The following is a 12,587-nucleotide window of genomic DNA, read 5'->3' on the forward strand; positions in this document are numbered from 1 at the left end:
TCATTGTGCTGCCAAAAATATGCCATCGAAAGAGAAAGGCGACCGGTTTCACTGTGTCGGACCACAAATGAAGGCCGGTCGTTTTTCGTCCAAGAAAATATTCGTCTGGACGGATTTTTATACAGACAACCTGACCCCTGACTATAAAATGTTTGAAACAGCTGGAAAAAAAATGCAAAATTGAGAAAAAAAAATTAAAGAAATTCACGCAACCGTTGTACCGAGTTAAATATGTTAACAATGATTATTTGGAGGTCGTGAGATGCGATCTGGTATGACGTAGGTTTTATAAAAACATTTTCTTTATCGTGCCAACGTTTCGATCTTTATTGAGATCATCTTCAGGGCTCAAAGTATTTGTTTTCCGTGTAGATCATTGTCATTCTTGTCTGTCGTATTGAGAGTGTGTTAATAATAAGTATCAACAACGGATAAACGTGAACCACCATAAGAAATTCTCATCAGCTAAATCTGATAACATTTCAACCATGTTGAACCGATCGAAACTGGACACTTGTCGGACCCTTTATTTCTATTCTGATTTACGTTTCACTTATGCGCGTTTAGGCTTCACGCCATAATCAAGGGACTTATGCGACTCATACTTTTGTTCAGGAAGGTTATTCATACGTTTTTGAAGATGTCTTGTGAATTATTTTCTGTTGTACCGAATAATGATTTTTTAAATTATATTTGCAAGTTTCAATTAATTATTCTTTTTATGTAGAGTCTTGGTTGAGGTGAAAATGTTAATGTCATGAGGGGGATTAGAACCCACGACCTTCGGCTCAATAGGCCGCTGCTCTAACTAGTTGAGCTATCGTGACTTACATCCACTTGGACACCAACTCCCCATTCCAACGTAAACCCTCGAATTTTCCTTCTTATTGCAATTTTTCAAATGTCGCGTAATCAGGATTCACTTCTCGCGGGTACGAATCCCGCTCGTGACACTATTTTTTCATCTCAACCAAGACCTTACATAAAAAGAGTAATTAATTGAAATAAGTAATTTGGTCAATCAGACCACATAAATGGATTTATAGTTGCAAGGTTGCTCATCTTTTAACAAACAACAGTTTGTGTTACTGTTCAGTTTTCTATCGTTACTATTTTTTTTAGTCAGTTAGAGTTCAGTTTTCTATTAGTTCCGAAATAGCACACTTAAGCCGGGAACACACACGATGCTACGCCATGCGACGCTACCCGACGCCTTGCCATGTTTTGGTGGGGTGTGCACATCTATCCGACGCAAGCACACGTCGCGTACAGTCCGCAGCGTTTATCACAATAATCACTTCCGGCAGAAGCCATAATACCTTTTATAAATAATACCCAATGGATGGTTTCTAAATAAAGCTTATTTTTACTATTGTAAATAATTAAACGATTAATAGGAGAGATTCAAGTTTTATGATGGAATGTGTTGTTCAATAATGGTTACGTATAAACAAAGGGCATATCGAGTCCAGAATGTATCTGCGTATTGCTGATAAATTTTATAATTCAACGATTGCCCTTGGGAAACAATTGAAAACTGGTATTCAAAATACTTACAGGTTAATCTTTTTTCTTCTTCTTTTCGGCTTGTGATTTCGACTTATCGCTCGCGGAAGCGGCGGCGGATCCCAGGGCGTGCCGGGAAAAGAGCGAGACAAATGTCAAGTGGGTTGGAGATGAGCCAGATCTCGTCTCCTCATTCATCCCGCTTTCCGACAATTATAAACTAAAACACCGCATTATGCTCACTGCGACATGTCCTCGCCGCAATCTGCCTCTTGGGTAAATAAATCTGAACGGACGTCCTGCGATCGGAGGACACATAAGCGGATGCCCAACAATCCACATGAACTTGTATCTCTGCTATATGTAGAACCTAGGAAATATGTTTGTATACATTTTAAATTTATTTTGTTTTATTTTACATTGAGTGTTCAATTCTTGTTGTAGCTTGGTCGTTGTTACTGAAATCGGAACAAAAGTAAACTTGCCGATATATAGATCCGTTGTGGTTGCAGGTAATCTGGGTGTGCATTCTCTGCCGTAAGAAGCAGGAGCTGCTGAGCAAGACCGGCCAATGGATCAACAAAGGGATGCACGGCGGAGACCCCGTCATGAGGCGGATAGAAGCGGACATGCAGTCGGGAACACTCATGGACAAGCGGCCGAAGCTGGAGCGGGCACACAGCGCCGCAGAAAAGGAGAACCAGCCCCTCGTGAGGACGGGGAGCATGCTGAGGAGGCAGTACTCGCAGCAAGACCAAGCGCGAGAAGAAGAAATGAGGTAAATTTCACACTCGAGTCCGTTACCGACTTTAAAAACTTTAAAATTTGACGGGAACAATTATGTAAAGTTAGAAGTGGACAAGCCCATCACGTTATGCGCACCATAACACCCTTGAGTTCAATCAGTACTCCAAGTGTCTTCTAGATCATATATATCAAGCATCTGACAGCCTTCACCTTAGCACCTGGATCTTCTGTGAAAACACAATGGAAAACCTTTCTCCTGCGTCACATCATCCTTAAGGCTTCTTCCAGGCATCTTCCAATTATCCTATCCGCGATGCTGTACGCAACGAAGTACCCTGGTACAATTAATCTATATCCTAGAGCTTCCTTTTCACCGCCATACCACGACATTCATATTAGCCGATGTCTGCTCTCTTTCCCAAATCTGATCTTGCCGTAACCACCAGCTCATTCCACTTCCACAGACTGAAACTGAAACCAAGGTTATCGTAAGCAAAATTGAGAGCCTAATCAAACGTAAACCGTAAATAAATTATTAATTTTATCTAAGGTCTTGGTTGGGGGGCCGCGGTAGCCGAGTGGTTAAGGCGTCAGACCCTCGGCTAGTAGATCCCGAGGTCGTGGGTTGATCCCCACCGTCGCCTCTGGACTTTTCTGACGCCTAAGGGAACCGGTAGCCGCAATTGAAAGAAATTGACACGGCACTCATCAATGGAAGGAGCGGGATCAGATCACAGCGACCCTGAATATGGTCCCAACCCCCTTCAAAAATGAGTTTCTTCGATGGAAGAACACCAGTACAACGGGGGCTCAAGTTCACATTTGTGAGCCCTCCCCCAAAAATATGGAGCCAGGGATAAAGCTGTACAGCTCAGCTGCAGTGCTCAGAAGGGAACTCCTCCAATCCCTGGTATCTATTGTAAACAAAAAAGTCTTGGTTGAAAGGGATTCGAACACACGACCTTCGAAGTCACGATAGCTCAAGTGGTTATAGCAGCGGCGTATTTAGTCGAAGGTCGTGGGTTCGAATCCCGCTCGTGAACTAACTTTTTCATCTTAACTAAGACCTTCGATAAAAAGAATAATTAATTGCAAATTTCTACTTTCAATTTTGACCGCTAAACATATACGGGTAAATTGCAAAGTTATAGGTTCGGTCTCAACAGTCTGCTTTTCTTCCTTGAAAAAGAGTTCGAAAAGTTTCTTCTTCCATTCACCAAGTCCATCGTGTTTTACACACCATCCTTTTCTTTAGTTGAAGCAATACTCCAAGTTGATGCTGGGTGTTGGTCTGCAGGATTGAGAACTGATGATGAACCGGTATTGGGTTACTTATTGAGGTCCGTCTTTATTCGGAGGTTTGAGTAATTCAACAAACATGCGAATAAAGACGGACCCCAACACTATATGATCCAGTTCCGGTACAACATGACTCCAAGTGTTTTCCTGGGCATCTGTCAAGCTTTTAACAGAGTATGGCCGGAAAAACTTCCTCCTATTTACCTTTTCATCCAATCCTATAAATCCGATGATCACTATCGAGTAGGCCTAGTCGGACAGAGTAAAAGTTGAAACCTTCGATCTACAATGAGTGAATGTAACCTTGTTCAGTTCACTATGTCCTTGTTGCATCAATTGCATCAGAAGAAGATAGAGTTTACACCTAATGATGACTAGTCTGGCCAACGGTTATTTAACAGATTAACGATTAACGATTAACGATTTATATTCTGGCCCAGGTACTACAGGGGTGAGCTGGAAGGTCTGATGCGAGCACAGCAGTGCGGACCGCAGCCCGAGTTCAGGAACGACTCCTTCAGTTCGGAGCAGTCGTCCTCGATGGACTGCGGCCCGAGAGCGGCCAGCGCCGTCAAGAAGCACAGGCGGAGCGGTCCGGTCAAAAAGGTCGGCGAGCTGTCCCCCAGGGCGACCCACGCAGTCGTCCAGCCCCAGCGTTCCTTCTCCAGTTCGGAGGACGAGATGCGATCCACCCCCGAATGTACCAGCTGTGAGGAACATGAAAACGAAAAAGGTGAGAAAAAACCCTCCTTCGGGAATTTGACACACTTTGTATTCTTTCCCTAAACAATAGACAAAATTTGAAATAATAAAAAATTTAGGGTTGTAACGAAGTAATGATTGCTCTGTTGGTATTTCGGGTGTATTGGAAAGAAAAATAGTAAGAAAGAAATTATGTTAACTCACTTCTGTCTCTACGCACGCAGGTGACAGGGATAGGCCGGCTGCATACCAGCGTCTCGATAAGCAGGCCATCTTAGATGAAAAAATTAAAAAGTTTCTGGCGGTGAGCCTCAATAATACTTCTTTTTTCAGTGTTCCTTCGGGTGATGCAGCTTGGTTTTTGTGTGCATGATTCTCCCAGAAGAGACATTTATTATTGTAACTTTATTTTCGATTATGTGTGTGGATTCTCTCCTTTTTCTTTAAATGTATATTTTGTACGTAGTGGATTTCTTCTTTATTCGAATCGTTCATCTGACTCGCTACTGTTCTTTTATTTTTGCGTTATCTTTGTGTAGCATTTCTGATGATTTTTTTTTTTTTTTAATAGAAAACAGTTTTTCATATTTTTATATTTTTTGGTAGATCAGACCGTCCTCCTAAATAATCATGTTCATGCCCCGATAAAAACACAATCGTATAGTTGAAAAGTATAGACAAGTTACGATGTGTAATAAATTAAGCTTTATAGACAGTGTTTTATCATAGATTAAAATAAAAAAAGGGGAGAAGTAGTCTTAAAATTTTAATACTGTATTTATTTATATTACTACCAGTGTCCTTTCGTAAATTCCCCTGACAGGCAAAAAATTCCACCCATTTGTAATATAACTTGATTTGTATATATTTTTATATGCTAATCAAGGTTTCACGTTTTTTTAACGTTTAATAATTGAGTCTTTGTCCAAAAAGTTTTAAAAAAATTGCTAAGGAAAAAGAAAAATAAAAAAAGACGGTCAGATAAAATTTGGTGTAATTAGATTTTTAGTTAACATTTCAATATCGCGTATTTCCTCCTCTTGTCTTCATTACATCTCGAAGACACCTCGGCATAGTTTCTACCAGTCTGGAAATGTTTCTTTGCTGGAGGTTAGCCCATTCTTCAAAAAGAGACCTTTCAAGATCAGGAAGTGATGGACGTGCTTTTATTCGGCTTTTGAGGTTATCCCATAAATGTTCGATGCGGTTCAAGTCTGGAAAGCTGCTGGCCCCTGAGCCCCAAAGACCTTAATGTTATGCTGTTCAAGGTACATTTGTACTATGCGAGCGACATGTGAACGGGCATTATCGTGCATTAGAATAGGATTGTCGCTGATATCATCGAGGATAGGCAAGCGTCATGTTCCAAAATTTCCTCCACTTAGCGAGTGGCCGTCAAAGACCCCCCACGGACAAAACAACCAACTCTGTGAGATTCTCCATTGAGATTCCCACACCCAGCATCACTAAGCTACTTTGAAAAGGTTGGCTCTGGGGGCAATTACAGGCTTCGGACCTTTCATTTCGCCTTCTCACCATCTGGATATCGTAAAGCAAATCTACAATCATCGGTAAAACGTGCAGCAGACCAAACGTCCAAAGACCAATGGCTTTGTTCTCGAGCAAATGCGAGCAACTCTGTGTGTTCTGGTCAATTCTGGTCATCTTACGGGAAGAAAAGCCATCAGTCCATACTGATTTAACCTTCTTCGAGCAGTGCATTCAGAAATTTAGACACCTCGAACTTCCTGGAGCTAATGTATCGCTTGAACAACAGTAAAGTGCCGGTTTCGCAAAATTCTCAAAGTCAAAAAACGGTCATCCCGTGGTTCTTTTACCCTAGGACGTCCAGAACCGGGCCTTTTATGGTAGGACCCAGATTCTCGAAAACGTCTAACGGCGTCTCGCAGAGTTTCGTAAGGAACTCCGATGGCGATAGCCGCATACCTGATGGAATGTCCATTATCAATAAATGCCGCAACACGCGCAACATCCTCAGCAGTAAATGGCATTTTTAACTTTAAAAATTGGAATTAACAAACAGAAAACAAAGATGAAAACTAAACGGTTTATTGCTTCAGAATTCAAATGAGACTGAATAAACATTTTTTTTTTTAAAGTCATTTAAAGTTGAAAAATCTTTTATCCTTGTTTTGGATTAAGGATTACCTCTAATTGATATTCCCATTTTAAAATAGGAAATTTTAAAATATAGGATAAACAAATATTTAGTGGTAAAAACAATGAGACAAATTAAGGGCAAAATTTTCTTTTATCAAGAAAATGAACAAATCAATTGTGTGGAATTTTTTGCCTGTCAGTGTATATTTTCAAGACCGCTTACTTTCTTTTGACCGTATAAAATTTCAAACTTGACAGATCGATCATGACTCTCATTAAATAGATACGTAATTTTTGTACTAACTAGTAGACCTCTTAGCTTATCTTAAACTAAGAAGAATTTGAAACAATTTTAGATCTTTTTTGTTTTTTTACAACAGCCAAAATTAGTTGTTAATAGTCTTACAGCAAATTACCTTTTACAAACTGAGCACGCTAGCGGAATCGGTTGATAGTTCTGCCGTTATGCTTTATCTTGTTCTCGTGCGTCTCAAGCGTTAACTTCATTGTCTGTCACGGAACGAATTAGTAGAACGAACTCAATCCCGATCGCCGCGTTTGCCGTAAATACAAAGTTTACGGGGCTTAGTGGATTAATGGTAAGAGGGGGGTTATAATAATTAAACAAGCTGCATTGAGGAGAGAATTTTTTTTTAATTGGGGATTTTATAAACAACTGTCAAACATTGAAAGATCGAAGACAAAATTGTATTTTCCTATAAGAAATAACAAACGAGAGAATAAGCGGGAAAAAGTCGCGTTTTCCGACGGTACGGATCGAAGGAAAAAAGGGGCCAATATAAATTCTCCATTATTAAATGCTGGTGCCTTGTGTAATGTGGTGTGTTGTATTGTTGTTGTTGGTTGTTGTTGTTGCACATTGCCAGTGGTGACAGAGAGGAGAGAGGGGCCCAGTATACTTGTGGAAAGGAGAAGAAAGAAGACCGTTAGATTTGATGGTCACGGTACCAAGGACTCGGGGATTGATACGTCGAGTACGTTCACGTCGAGCGAGGACTCCAACTCAGCTCCAAAGGTAAAGACGGCGCATTATCACACCTAGAGAATAGACAGCTTAGTGCAAAATCAAATGTGACCAAGGCGTTAGTCAACCGTTAGAAGCTTTAGGACCTTCCCAAAACCGTCTTCAATCACACGAATTAGATCAGCTTCAAAACTGTACTGTTTATATTTGACTAATTTATTTACAAAATCGACGTTATTGCACACTCTTCACTTTTTTTTAACTTTGGACTACCTTAAAACCAGAGGGCAGAGAATCAAAATTAAAGCTAATTCACTGCTTCCTTTCGGACACAATATTTTGAACCTCACTTCCATTAGTGTTAATTTTTACAGTAAGGTGTTAAAGCAAATAACCTAATAGATATTTTCAATTATTTAATCTTTAATTAAGGTTTTGGTTGAGATAAAAAAGTCAGTGTCACGAGCTTGAGATAAAAAGTGGGAAGTTAATGTCCGAGTGGATCGAAGTCACGATAGCTCAATTGGTAGAGCAGCGGCGTATTTAGCCGGAGGTGGTGGGTTCGAATCCCGCTCGTGACACTGACTTTTTATCTCAAAAAACCTTAATTAAAGATTGATTAATTGAAAAGAATTTATTTGTTCAATCGGACCACGAAACCTAATAGATCTAATAGATATTCTTCCATTTCATGTCCTCGTATATCTACACCTCGTTAATATTATGTCCACTCTAGATAACACCATTTGACCTTTAACACGTGAAATTCAAATTATACGGAAGAATACTGGTGCAAGTTAGTGACTACACAATGGATTTGCCAAAATGGACTCGATTCTGTCGAAACAGGAATTCAAATCATGCTCAAAATGCAAGTTTTGCGCTTCTGGCTTTAATATAGCTATAGTTCTAGGTACGCTGAGATCTCAAATATCCTCAAACAGTCGGACGTATATTCTAGCTTTTGCATGAGCTCTTATAAAATATCAACAGAAGGGATTTTAAATTTGTTCAACAGAATAAGCATGATTATTTCGTTTGATTTAATACGCAAAGGTCAAAAAATCAAAACATTTTTGGAGAAGGTGTAGATCAATATAACGCCTTTTTGCTATTCTTTTTCTGACTGGCCATGGGACTTTTTTTTTGCCTGGTAGCTTGACAGGCTTCCCTTTTTTCTACATGTAATATGTAGTTTACCTAAACAGCTTTTCTAAAAATAAATATTCATTGAACCATGTGTACAGTTGTCAGAGCCACCATTCTGGTACAACCAGCTTCAAAAACCATGATCTTTGGTTTTATCTTGGCTTTTTTGTATTCTCATTCTCGACTAATGACATAGTTTACATTCGTGTTTGGTGACATTTCAGAAACCAACCTGAAGAGAGCCACATTAATCGGGAGGTATAAAGGATATAAGAAGGGAGAGGCATTATTTTATTTTTATTTTGTAATGGCCTAACAATTTTTTTATATTAGCCACAGTACGTTCGTTGAACAGTTGATGTTGTTATATTTTTTGTGTGGGCGGGGAGAAAAATTAAAGAAAATTCAAGCGGCGACGGTGGGAATCGAACCCAAGATCATAACCAGACGTCAAGAGGAAATCTCACAAAATATACTCTACCATCACAGACGTCGATTCATAGCTTTTCCAAGAACAAAAATGAAAATAAATGGTGTATTAAGCACTTTCTAAACCATATTAACTAGCATAAAAATTAAACATCCGTCGGTGAAGGACTAGTACAGAGGAAATGTCTTAAACAAGGGGGATAGGGGCTCGCCCTGCTTGAAATATGCTTAGGTCGGGGTTTAAATAAGTAGATCCTTGGGTGCATTCACTTGAGATTTTCAGCTTACAAAAAGATGTCGGGACAAAAATTAAAACCCCGATAACGAATCTGTTACAATAATCAATCCATGAAGTAAATGTCAGTCATTAGCTTAACAATTTATATCATTTATGGCATGATTCGTTAGATTTGATTCTTTCTGTCATTTCCACCAGTGAATTACTTTGAAATGAGGAATCATTTAGAGTCATTTGAAGCAAAAAGAAACCCAGAATACATTTTCGAAGTGGAACGTTAATTTTTTTCCGACAAAAGCAATCGTATTCTTGAATTATTGCAGGTTTTTAAAGATTTAGTTTAAATTAAATCCACTTTTATTCAACTTATCGAACATTGGTGCATTACTAGACTGACAGAACCTAATTTGTTTTTCGTCCGCCTATTCTCGCTGTTTTGCCTGTCACACGTTTAAGCTTCTCGCCATCTTCACTGGTGGGTTTTATTAATATAATTTCGATTGAAAAGAAGTTTCTTTATTTTCGCTCTAAAAGTCAAGAAATAAAAATTGGCAACCAGCAGTAATAGAGATTTTACCTTGAAGTCTTCACAGTGACCTGGAAAAAAAACCTGGAATTTGGTGCTTCTGATCCTTGCCCGTTTATACCCTTAGTCTTAAACCCCTCCTCTTTTTCATTTCTCGTTTTTTAGATTTCTTCTTGAGATGAGAGATCTGATTAACCTGTACATTGTTCATTTCCGTTTATTACAGTCCACCAAGTTTTGCTGTCTTTCAGACGCGTTACGTCTTTTCGCGATTGTCAGAAAATTTAGCGTCAATAGCTAGCTCCATTGCCTCACCCTGCTTACAACCCTCACCCACAAGCGTTAATAGGTCTACTAGATGTAGCTTAGCCGGATATAGGGTGAGTCCTTCTTGAGGTCTGCGAGATAATTAATTTGCGGTTTGTTCGTCTCATTCGGTCCGCCCAGACTCGTGTTTTTGCCTATCAGACGCGCCTAATTTCGCTAATATATTCATAATTTAATATCGCTTTTGCCTCACTTAGCGTATATCTCTTATAATCTTACACCCCTTCGCCCCCAAGCGTTAATATGTATAAATGTAACATAGTGGATATTGTTTCTTCTTGAGAGCTGTTAGATGACTAACAAGTTAAGTTTATTTCCAATCATTTCGGTCCGCCTAGTATCGTTCTGTCCGCCTGTCAGATGCGTTTAGACCTCTCGTCCATATTAAACCGCCAACCCTTAGTACATAGCCCCGGGTACGGTATAAGTTCTTTTTGATATCTGCTAATTAATTAACAGATAATTAACCTTTAGTTTATTTCCATTCATTCAGGTCCGTCTTCTCTTGTTGTTTTTTGTGTTCCAGACGCGTTACAGCCTCTCATCAACATCAGTCAATTTGCCAATAAATTCAAACTAACAAACTAAACTAACCTCACCCTCATTACATCTCTTATAGTTTATAGACCTTCCTCCCCAAGCGATGATTTTAATGTGCAATAGCATACCGTGTATTTTATTCTTGAGGTCTGCATGCTGGTTAAACTGGGATTGGGCCGTATCCGATCATTTTGGTCCACTTAGTCCCGCTGTTTTGGCCTGCGTTTCGACCTCTTGCCTTCATTAGAAAATTTTGCTAATGAATTCATCATTCATTCATAAATTCACCATCAAATAGCGCCATACCTAATCCTGCTAATAAACCTAATCGTCTTATACCCCTCTTCCAAAGCGTTAGTAAGTCTAAATCTAGCATAACCTGAAATTTTAGATTGCTCGTTTTCTGTGAGATGATTAACCTACAATTTATTTCCTTTAGATAGCCCCAAAGGTAGATTTAAATTTTACATAGCCGGACATTGTGTGACTTCTCCTTGATTAAGCGTTAAGTGTTTCACATAAACATGGATAAGAACGACAGTCTGGCTTCGAGGTGGTCATAAATGGGCCATTGACCTCGGCGGCAAACCCGATTATTCCACAAACTTATCTCAGACATAAATGGCGAGACTGGGCGGACCAGGAAACTACCCAACTATAGTTTCATCCACCTGCGGACCTGAAAAAAAAATGTCACAATAGAATCAATTTCAACTGTACGACATGACGACTTGTAACGTCTTCACATTTCATTTCTTAGTCAGCTTTGGATAAACTTCCGTGATTCCGGGCATGGATTTTACCAGCATGAATAGGAAGCGAACTTTTCAATTTGAGTCAATGATCAATGATCGTAGCTCGAAGGGTTCAATGAATCCTGGTGTAAGTAAGTACATTGCGTGTTGTGATAGAAGCTTGCACGTTCTCCTCTCTGCTTTATAAAAGACTGTTAAGACAAAACACCCGATCGACATTGCATGATGCATGGTTTGGAACAGTGTACGTTTTTAATTTTGCCCTTCTTTTTTTGTTGTCTGCTTCTAGATTTAGATATGACAACAACAAAAACGTTCAGTTTGTTAAATAAATTAAGATATTGAATTAGACAAATTCATATGATTCTAATTTTGATTTCAGCATCCACTTTCTTGGCAAGTTAGCAAGGACAATTCGAGTATAATAGGTCACATGATCCTGAAGAAGAGTATGAGGGATAGCGCTGGACATTCATCTAGTGCTGCCATCCTCGGTTTAAAAGTTGTCGGGGGAAAACTGTTAGAAAACGGCGGACGAGGGGCGCTTATAGAAAAAGTTAAAAAAGGGAGCACTGCGGATATCGAAGGCCAGCTAAGGCCTGGTATGGATAATCTTGATTAATCCAAGCTTTCTGTCATTTTCCTTCTGTAGCTTTTTCTTTTCTTTTTTGTGTCTGTCTTGCAGCTTTTGCTCACAGTTACGAAAATCAGACACTTCTTTCAAGTCGAATCAAACTGGAAATTTTAATGCTTAAACTTATTTAACATTTTATAACGTTGGTAATATAATCTTACACTCGAATGTTAATTATCCATACGTAGATTTTTTCCTTATTTTGTTTAGTTGTTATGATCAATAATTTACATGTACATACTTTTGATTACGGCTCGGAGATGCAAATTTTCCCACCTTTCTAAATTTTTTTCAGCGTCACGAAGAACATCAACAACCACAAACCATAGCACAACCACCATTGCACCTTTTACGAACAAAAGTGATTAAGAATTATAAACTATTTTTATATAATTTGTGTATTTACAGTTCGTGTATGTACACAACAAATCACTACACATAAAAAATTTATTATAACCCTTGCCTATTTTTTCAAAATATAAACTAGTCAGTTTTATCCATGAAATTAGGTCGTTAGCGATCATTTTGGCTATATTCTCATATCCTCAGGCTGTCAGAAATATTACGGCATTTTGCCATCTTCAGTGTTTCTTTGGGCAAAAAGCCTTCCTTAAGAAAGTCTCGCCTAA

General features: G+C 39.0%; 1 protein-coding gene across 1 annotated transcript in view; it reads left to right on the top strand.

Annotated features, from left to right (window-relative positions):
- LOC106672257 (regulating synaptic membrane exocytosis protein 2) overlaps window positions 1-12,587 on the top strand; it is a 77,787-nt gene that overhangs the window by 37,280 nt on the left and 27,920 nt on the right. The window contains exons 3-6 of the mRNA XM_024228813.1: window positions 2,019-2,284; window positions 3,993-4,285; window positions 7,263-7,411; window positions 11,707-11,926. Coding sequence (XP_024084581.1) covers window positions 2,019-2,284; window positions 3,993-4,285; window positions 7,263-7,411; window positions 11,707-11,926 — 928 coding nt within the window. The remainder of the gene's footprint in view (window positions 1-2,018; window positions 2,285-3,992; window positions 4,286-7,262; window positions 7,412-11,706; window positions 11,927-12,587) is intronic.

Source organism: Cimex lectularius, unplaced genomic scaffold, assembly GCF_000648675.2.
Source record: "Cimex lectularius strain Harlan isolate CLEC.00 unplaced genomic scaffold, Clec_2.1 scaffold17, whole genome shotgun sequence".
Lineage (NCBI taxonomy): Eukaryota > Metazoa > Arthropoda > Insecta > Hemiptera > Cimicidae > Cimex > Cimex lectularius.